Genomic DNA, 10,470 nt, shown 5'->3' with positions numbered 1-10,470 from the left:
AGCTGGATAATGGCCACATGGGAGATTGTTCACCTCTCAAACACTGGTAGAAACACTGCCAGAAAAGAGTGCAGCATTCTTTAAATCACAAACCTCCTCGGGGCTGAGAAGGCATGGTAGATGAAGAAGTGACTAATGACAGCCTAGATCCTGGAGTAGGAAACAGAGAACTTGTAATGATATTCATCAGGAAAAGGACTGAAAAATCCTACTTAGCCTCAATAATCAGAAGATCCTGACTCATTACTCTGTCATGGTATAATAGACACGGGGTAGATTTAAACTGCAAGTCTTCTTATTAGCTCATCTAATTAACCCCTATGGTAATCCTACAGAAATGTGAACCCTTCAGTTATGGCATTTCATTCTCCCTAAAAATCTTACCCACGAGGGCAGTATGCATCACTGCTACAATTACTGCAAACTGACCGTACAGGTCATAGCCGGCTCTGCCCTTTTCTCATGGATTGGCTTGCCTTGGCTTGACCTCCTAGTTTGCCTTTCACCAAAGTGCAGATCTTAGCCTGCAAACAGCTCACTACAGTGGCTTCCAGTGTCTAGTGCAATGGCCACACAAATACAGAATGCAATTTACCCATCAACAAAATCCAAACAGGTAGGAGCTGCTACCACCTTTGCCTTCACCCAAACCACTGCATACAAACAACTTCAGACCAGTAACTTGGAAAAAACTTACTGATCCAGTCGCTTGCAGGCTAAGTACACCAGAGTGTAAATCCTGGTACTGACACAGTTTCTAACTTCTATTTGTGATTAAAGGATTCCAAGACTATTAAGATGCTTTATCCAGCCCAGCAATACAAGGGAGAATCTATGCAAGTCTGACTGTCTGGAATATCGAATGCTGTGGATGCTACTGTAGCTGTAAAGGAGGATAAGGTACATAAATCTGCTCAACTGAGCTGTTAGGGGCTTATACTTTATTCATTGCTCAAGGAAACTAGCAACCATGAGCAATGAGCAACTAATCAAATAGTGACTATCACAAGCACAAACACAAGACTTAGCTACCATCTGCATGAAAATAATCATAGGTGATAGCTTTTGTTCTTATTAGCACTGTCCATTACTCAACCACAGTCCATTTTCCAGTTCAATCAGATTTTTAAATAGCTTTCATTTCCGTGGCAATTGCTTGTTACTTCGACACAACTCCAACCTTCAGTGCATGCCTAGAGCTGCCCTCTGATGTCTGTATTTTACTGTGGTCAACTCAGAAGGCCCTAAAAGCATGATGATAAACACAGCTTTAAATGAGTTTCTACTTCAGATAAAAGTTTCGTGTTACCCAGCAAAATTCTTGATTGTTCCAAGAGGCTCACTCTGTCCTCCTCTGGGCAGTTCTACTGTAAGACTCTTCGCATGTACTGGCAACTCCTGCCAAGCTCCAATGAAGTCTCAGCCCAGAAAGAGGACTTAATGAGATTATAAAAGTCAATCCATAAATTAAAACATGAAACGGATGAGATGGATAAGTAAACTGGACGCTTCCTAAACCTGATACCTCAAAAAAAAAAAAAAAATCCATAGTGCTCAGGGGAAATTTCCTGTTAATCCTATATATCAGCATCTGCAAAAGCCAAGCCGTCCTCTGAGGGAGCCTCAGCTGGGAAACACTGCTCGCCCCAAGGTGCCATTATGCATGTACATCACTCAGGTGCAATTACGTACATCAAAACAGACATCCTGCCCAGACAACATGGTTAAGCAGAACAGTGCAATTCAAATGCAATACAGTAGCATCCTTCAAACAGACTATCCTACCACTCAGCATTTTCTTCAGCAGAGTGAAGCATAAATGAGGGTCTGATGATGTATTGTACTATGTATACCCTGAATGAAGGACTTGAACCTATACATACCAAATGTTACTGTGATCATTCAAAGGAACCCTTGATGATAAAGCACATTATAAATCATATAATGTACCCTTCTTCAGGGTTTGCTTTTCTTTTAAAGACATCACACCCTGGAGAGACCACTCTTTAAATGGAACTATTGATGACAGCTAAACAACAGCAAACATTATTTGCTACCAATACTCCAATTTTTTTCCAACTATTTTTTGCAAGCTTTAAAAGGCTGTACATTTTTACGCTACTCACACATCACCCTTTCATAGAGTTGTACAAAAAAGTCCTTCTGAACACAAATTCCATCTATCTCTGAAGAATGCCCCAGTAAGGCCTGGAACATTTCTAGTTTAATTGAAAAGGGATTTTTAACCAAACTTTCCTCTGTTAGGTCAGACTGCTGATGCCTGGCGCCCCTGCTTTCCACCTGACTGGGCTTTTTCTCTCCTCTTATAGATCTGTGTGCAATTTACTGGCCTCAAAGTCCTTTACCAATATATGTAAGTATATGAAATCTGCAAGAGGTCAGAATACATTTCACATTGTTAAATGTGAACCAGACAGTAACAGAACCTCCCTTATGAAGTATGTGGGGTTTGTATCACACACTGGTCTCTATTGCAAGCTTGACAGGATGACATTAAGATGTTTTCCAGCCACAGGTCCTGGTTTCCTTGCTCCGGGACAAGTTTGGCTCTTCGCCTACCCAAGTCATAAATTCCTCACCATACTGCATGTAAGTTTGTGCAGTCTGGGGATCCAAAACTCTAGGCTATATATGATTCGCTGGTTTTGCTCCCTTTCATCTTTCCCTGCTTTCCCAATATATTCCACTCGATTTTTACAGAACAAGAGGGTGAACTCAATTTTTCCCTAATAAATTCCAAATGTTTTCCATAACAATATGTGGCAGGAACTGACCATTACACATTTCATGGAATTTGGGGTTTTCTTCCAAAAGTAGTAATCTTCTTTATATTTTCTGACATAAGGGGCTCACTATCTCTTTAATAATGGAGAAGGGGAAGAAGGTGAAATCTAAAGTTCATTTTTGCATGATTCTCTGCTGTCTTGAACACATTGCCCCTGCCAAACCTTCAAGTGTTATCATCTCTCCTCCACATTTTTTTTTTCATCACCTCATTCCCAAGACAAGAAGATGAGAGACAACATCTACTGCTTGCCTTAGCCTCCCGCATATCTCCTCCCTAAAATGTCTCTCTCAACAAGGCTCCCTAGCTTTCAGAAGGTGAATGGACATACTGCTACAGCAAATTCATTTTGAACTTGCTTGAGTTGCTTCTTTGATCTTGAGACACATGAGAGTTTGGTGCCTGACAGTCACAGCTAGCCTGTCTGTTCTAGCAAGGTATTAACAAACCCACTGTGCCATCAAGGCTGCGATATACCTAAAAGCTTCTAGTGGGAAGTCCTCACAAGATAACCACCAACTGTCCCATACTTCTCTGTGTTTTGTGGTCACAGATGCAAGAGTTCTTCAGAACCTCTACTTACCTTTTCTCCCCGTGTTGATGGAGAGCTCACTGGGCATTTAAACAACTCATTTGGTGGAAGAATGACTCCACTGAAATCAATCACGTTCTGTATCTCTTGCTGCATTTCTAGCCCTCCTATCCGCAAGTTTCAGGATGCCTCTTTCAAACACCTCTTTTGCTGCTGGTTCCTCCTCATGATCCCTAGGAGGTTCCTCTACGTCTGAGCATGATCAATTCCACCTTGTTTCAGGGATTCCTCATTTGTTTTCCCTATTCTACCTTTTTCCCTACTGTTTTCCCCTATTCCACCATTTTAGCAGTGTTCCTGATTGTCCTTTACTAGCCTTTGCTGTCTAGAGCTTCTCTGATATGTTTGGGTGAGCATAAAACCAAAGCCCTAGTCAGTCAATCTACCTCCACAGCTTGATGGAGGAGGAAAACGCTCCCAACACTCTTAATTACCTCCAGAAGGGTCTGGTAAGTCCTCACTGTTAATTAAACTAAGAAATTGTTAGCTTCTTGTAGAGGGTGTTAGATCACTCCCAATTGCTGTGGTCTGTCTGCTCTCTTTCTGGTAGGCTAGCCCCTGCCACGTAGGCTAACAAGCGACTACAGCAACACTCTGTTTGTACAGCACGAAACAAAGTTTTGTCAATGAAGAGTGTTTAAAAAAGCCACAATTTAAACAACTAAGCTGACAGAAACACTAACATAGACAATGTTCCACCAAGAGCAAAATCATTTTACCAGCACATTTTATATCTCCTTGGGGACTGTCTCAAGCTTCAGCAGAAGAGAACTCCAGCCATTAAATCTTCATATCCTTTAGATATATAGTCAGCCTTTTCCGTAAGCAGACGAGTCTTATGTATTCTGTGCCTTCCTTGAGGAAGAACTTTCTAAGTTCTAATTCTACAAGTAATTTCTTTTTTCTGGAAGGAAGGGTTGCTTTGGTTATTAGTAATTTCCTTGCCAGTTGTGAAAAGGAAGCTTCCCTTTTCCATCAACTACATGTAAGCTTTAAAATAACAAATTTAGACAAGTTTGCTTACATGTTTTAAAATTTTACTGTACAGAGAGCACTATCCTTTTGTATCTCAGCAAGGCAAGTTGAACCCCATGGCAAGTGTGTAAGCAAAAAAAGCATTAGCTAACATATTTTAGAAACACCCTTTATTCTAGTCTCGACAGAGCTTAGAAGGTGTGACAGCATGCTGGGTTTCTGAGAAGTCAATCACCATCCTTATTCCTCCCTGTTTGAATTGGCTAGGTATTATTTCAGTTCTGTGATTCTGTATTTGATTTGTAAGTGTGTTCTAACAGAAACAGCACAGAACTTTGTATTAAAAAACCCTGCAAATTTAAGGGACAAGAGCAGAGATAATTTCAGCAGCTCTGTGCACATTATTCTCTATCTGAAAAATTGTCATTGTTCATGCATGAATAACCACAATTTTAGTTTATTTGAGAAATGTGGTGATGGGTGTCGTGTATTAAAGATTAGAATCTGGCCTTACATTCCCTTTCCCACCATCAGTTGTGTGCTAAGATTTTATTTTTTCTTAATTTAAAAATGTAAGAGAACAACAATCATTTCCTCTCTCTTTAAAATGAGAAGCAAACCAGGGATAAAGGGAAATTCTTTCTCATTCTGTAGAGATTCATGACAGCTAAAAAAACCCCTAATTCTCTAAGGAGAATGATTATCTCACAGACACAATGACAGAGAAGAATATTAGAAGTTTTCCCCAGAGTCACACATATTTGTCAATCTTTATTCCTCTTCATATTTAACTTAATTACCACAAACGGTGCTTATAACCCCTCCTTTCGTTACCACGAACATAGTCCAAGGAGGAACAGATGGCAACGCAACAGACTTCCTTGTCTTTTTTCATTTTCAGAATGCTATCCTACATGTCTGAATTTTTAGATTGATAATCCCACAGGCTACAGACTCTTGGTTATTAGAGATTTCAGATACTGTGAACTGTGAGTTTTCCATCTTGGTTTCTTCAGCTGTTTTGCTTCAACTCTGACCTAAATCATGCATCTATTCAAACCTTTACACTGCCGATCAAACTTCCCAGATAAAAACTACTGTATTGATTATAATGATTCCTTTTCACAAGGATCTAGACTCAAAATCACTATATTATTCCACAAACGATCAGGACAGGCCTGACCAGGCCTAGCAAAAATACTGCATTCTATTAGAAATCAACATGCCATAGTACTGCTGCTTCTCTTTCAAAACAAACTGAGGTATGACAATTTTAAGACTGCCACAGTTCCTCTGGAATCCCAATCAGCATCTTAATAACACTGGATTACCGTCCTCCCCACCCCCCTTTATTTTCCTTTTAAAAGAGCGGGAAGGAAAAAAGTATTCCAGCATGTGTGTAGCAATTGTGGTATGAGAAAGGTTACCTTATTTATACATTCTATCTTATCTCTAATTGATTCTACCATCTATTATCAGCAATAATCACTTCTTTTTTATGGTAACATCTAAGCAGCAAAATGAGGCTGTACCATTCCATATACTGTGCAAACACAATGTGCCAGACAACACCCTGCCCTACAAAGTCTGGCAGACAAACTCTAGCAGAGGCACAAGAGAAAATACTAGCCAGGGAAATCTTACCCTATCAATGATATTGAAGTTTTATATGTGCAACTGCTTTTTTTGCGTATTTGACTCCCATCACTTCAACAATTCATATTTTTCTTTGGCAATAAAATGTTATTTTAAAGGCACAGAAAAATCCATTTCCTCATCTGTAAATTGCACCACTTCCTGCTGTAAACAACTCAGGTACTGACAATACGCAGGTTTTGTTATAAACATCTTTTGGAAGGACCCTTTGATAGTTTCCAGGCTCAACTAACAAAGGCTCAGCTGACAGTTTTAGAGGACCTACATTAGCTGCAAGGTCTCGTGAGGCTTGACACTGACCTTTCTCTTCTTGGCATGCCAGAACCTGGATCAAATCTTTGCTATTCTGAATGATTTGGAGTAATTAAACAAAACCAAACCCACAGAAGCAGAACAGATGACCAGCATTCCAAAATGAAGGGCTTGAGTTACTTGAGGATACTACCCTCTTTTACTTTATTTACCTAAGTTACACTGATACACATTTATTTTCAAACAGCAATAACGAGAAGCACTCTCCATTCACTTTTGGAGGAGGGCTTTTTGTTGTTTTAAGTGCAGTGCACCAAACTTACGGCATCACTTTGAGGCTGCGAGATCACAACAGGCTGTCCTGAATCACACGTCTCCCGTATATTAACATGCAGTGGAATGTCTCCTGTACCAAAAATACCAAGATAATCATATGTGAAGATCTAATATTTCTTAAATGTTTCATTAAAATAGCCCCAAAGCAACTTGAAATCAAATTCCAGTTTGGTATATTCTTTGAATTACTTAATCTCAAGAAATCAGCACTTAAAATGAAAACTGGCATCTGTACATCCATAATGATTAGTGCCAAACATATTCTGGATTTTTCATTTTCTGAATAGGAAGGACTATGCCTTGTAGTCATTTATTAGAGAAGGCAGTTTGCTTTTTTTGCCTCAAATACACAGAAAAACACAGGCTGAGATACAAATTATTTTACCTACATAAAAAAAACCTGCTTGAGTGTTAGGCAAATGCTCATCCTGCAACTTACTGTTCAGCATCTCCTCACTGTATATTCTTTTCAGTGCTGTTTTAAGATTTTGCTCACTGTTCAGAGACTTCTTTGAATACATAATTTCCAAATAATATAATATTTTATTGTCTTATTAAGCCTTGGATCCAATTAAGAGGTAGATAACTATTCAGTTCACTCTTCTTTCCTATCAAAATCTTTATATTCTGCTTTTATAACTGTCAGAGAGGAAAGGAACACTCTAAAGGAGAATCAATTAGCAGCCCTATTCCATTCTGAAATACAGTTTTTCAGCACTGAAGAAAACATGAAGTTTCCATGTTTAGTTCATTGCTACATGGATAACTATGAAGTGAACCAAAGACCAACTTTCTTTTAATGGAAGATCCAGCTACATTTTACATCATAGATGGATGTAGACAGAACAGCCTACCTTAGTTCTTGACTGGTCTCAGAAACTGTATCAGTTTAATTCATACACTTCAGCAACATTTATTTAATCCAAACCAAGGACAGTGTAAATTACTGAAGTTTAATGTAGTCAGAAAAAGAAAAAAACATTTTTAAAAATGTATTAAAATTGACACAGCTTATGAGATAAAAAACCAGAACCAAAAGCAAGCAGGAATACAAACAAAAAACCAAACAAATAGCAAACACAAAAGCTGTGGCTCCATGATTAGTAAGTTGAATCTTTGAAGAACTGCAATTTGTTATTTACAGTGATCACAGCCCATTTCCTTCAAATGTAATTGTTTATTTGTTTCAGTCATGAGTAAATTTCTTTAGGCACAAAAGTCTGTTCATTTATTAATTAAAAAAATATTTAGGGAATCCTTTCAAAGTTTTTTTAACCTTAAACATTTTTCATGGAGTAATAGTAACTTCATAAGATTTATGAAGTTACTTCCTACCATTATTTTATGCAGAGACTAATCTTCACTTTTTTTTCTTTCCCCAAGGATGTTTTTTAATGAAAAAATACTTCTTCGCTATCAGCTCAATAACAAGCTCAGACAAAATGGCAGCCTCTCTCTTCCTTATACTTACAGAGATGTGCTGGTACTACAGAAGCATAACAGTACAAGTCAGAAGACAAAGCAAAATGCAGTCTTTTTTTTTAAAAAAAAAAAAACCAACCCAAAACATTATAAATTAAGCAGAAGCATAAAGACAGCAAAAGCATCTGCACAGCTGCTTGGATGAGAAAGAGCTTGAGGAAGATGAAGTTTTTGCACAATTCTTCACTACAGAATGTGATGGGAACTTGCCATCATACATTTTTCTGATACTAACAGTTATTGCTGACTGCAACGGAAGGGTAAGTGCTGAAAATAATTTCAATTTATTGCAGGAAGTAAAAACAACAAAGATCTTAAAAATCTGAGAGGCATTGTTGCTGGTTCTATCAGCAGATACAATTTAAAAAGTTAGGAAGTCCAACAGTCAGGCTGGAGTGTACAGAAATTGGTGTCTCAGTATTATGTATGTCGATGGTACAGCTTTCTAGTAACAGTTATGGTCACCAAACTTAAAAAAAAAAAAAAAAGAAAGCAAAATAGGGGAATCTCATGACAGGGAGAGAAACAATCAGCAGCACAAACTCTTTCTCACAAACTTTGCCATGCTTTCCTTTAGGGAACAATAAAAAGACAAGACTATCAGAAGTATATGGAATAATGAACTACACTCAAAGGTGTACTGGCAACTGCTAATTGTCTTCTGTCATAAACAAAAATAAAGGAGGCGTTCAGTAATACTAAAGGCAGCCGATTCTGAGCAAATAAAAGGAAAATACTTTTCTATCCTGCACATTGTTAGCTTGTAGAATTTGTCAGATGTTATCATGGAAACTAAAACCTTGTCAAGTTTCACAAGATGCTTAGGTGCTTAGTTGAACAAACAGAAGTTTGCACTGTGTGTTACAGAACACAAGCAAAATAAATTCAGAAATACTAATTTTAAATATCTACTTTATATATATATTAAAAAATAAAGAAAAGAAAATTCTCAAGGCCTTTGGGCAGAATTCAAATAACACTGTAATAAAACTTCCATTTGGGATAGATGAACGTAAAATCTGTAAGCGGTAATTCTTATAATACCATATGGTATTATTATATAATCGTCACCCCTAGAAGGAGGAGTGCACTAATCAGATCAAGTACTGTAATTCTAAATTTAACCCTTGGGGCATTATTCTTAATCTGGTCTTTCGCTGACAGTTTGAAGATAAACTTCACTCTTTTTCTTCATACATCTCATCCATCTCCTGCTAAACCTGTAAAATCTCTCACATCACTCCTAATTAAATACAATTACAATCAGTTCTGCCCTCTTAGGGAATAACAAAAACCACCTATGGGACCAACAGCTCGGCACATCATTTGTGCCTGTGTATCTAAATTCATGTTTGATTCAACTGCTTGCAGAGGATTTGCATCCATCCACATAACCCAGGGCTGTAGGAGTCCCCTTGGGCTCTGATCACAACTCATTATATATTCAGAAAACTAAAAGATAGCCCAAAAGCATGTCTTTAATTATGTGTTGCCTTGCTATCTTAAGTCTATGTCAGACCTTGATGTTTCTGTGTTGATCTTTCTAAGTGAGCTTCCTGGTTCTTTTTAATGAAATTGCTATGGAAAATCATTGAGATAATTATAGTAATACATGGAAACACATCATTAGCACATGCAATTATCCCATTTACCAACTTAATTATGCTGTGTTATATTCTGTAATTTTTTTTTACTGACAGCACAGGTTGAAATATGCCTTTTTAAAAAGGCAATGTATATTTTAAAGATCAATGTATATTTTAGCTTACAGGCATGACAGATTGTTTAATCATGGTTAAATTTTGTTTTCTATAAATTTTCTTTTGAAACATTTTGCAATTCAGCGTATTCTTTTGATCTCAACACTTAAGTACAATCATTACAGTCTGTTTGCTTCCATATAGGAGTCAAGATATCTCCATAGAGCCATAAAAACAACTGCATTAAGGGACTGCATTTCAAATTACCATATTCATTTCAATATATAACAACTCATTTCATTTAAATAAATGAGAAAACTTCTATTGACATTACTGGACAGAGTTTAGGTCTATTTACAAGACCAAACAGAATTCTTGGTTATTTGTAAAAATTATTGTATGATCAATAACATAATTAATTTCAGGCAATAGAACACTTGGATATCAAAACAATTCATGTTCTGGATTGTTTATAAATCAAAAGAGATTTACGATACAATTCAAGAATTTTCACATCCAGTCCACATTCCATTTACAAGAATGATCTTGATAATGAACAGAGCATACAAAAACTGTGACATTCAACTACTTAAATTATTAGTTCTATTATATCTGAACACTGTGTGAATATAGAGTAATCTAGGATTATGCAGTTCCATACTTCAGTTCAT

At 37.3% G+C, this 10,470-nt stretch overlaps 1 protein-coding gene across 1 annotated transcript in view; it reads right to left on the bottom strand.

The window, feature by feature from the left end:
• The window catches only part of NUBPL (NUBP iron-sulfur cluster assembly factor, mitochondrial), a gene marked incomplete at its 5' end in the record, with an annotated part of 69,926 nt that overhangs the window by 3,378 nt on the left and 56,078 nt on the right, over positions 1–10,470 (bottom strand). Inside the window, one exon of the mRNA XM_010164405.2 lies at positions 6,605–6,687. Coding sequence (XP_010162707.2) covers positions 6,605–6,687 — 83 coding nt within the window. The remainder of the gene's footprint in view (positions 1–6,604; positions 6,688–10,470) is intronic.

The sequence above is a fragment of the Antrostomus carolinensis genome, unplaced genomic scaffold (genome assembly GCF_000700745.2).
Source record: "Antrostomus carolinensis isolate BGI_N321 unplaced genomic scaffold, ASM70074v2 scaffold12420, whole genome shotgun sequence".
NCBI lineage: Eukaryota > Metazoa > Chordata > Aves > Caprimulgiformes > Caprimulgidae > Antrostomus > Antrostomus carolinensis.
Note: the sequence above shows the minus strand (reverse complement) of the source record. Positions and strands in the feature narration are given on the sequence as shown.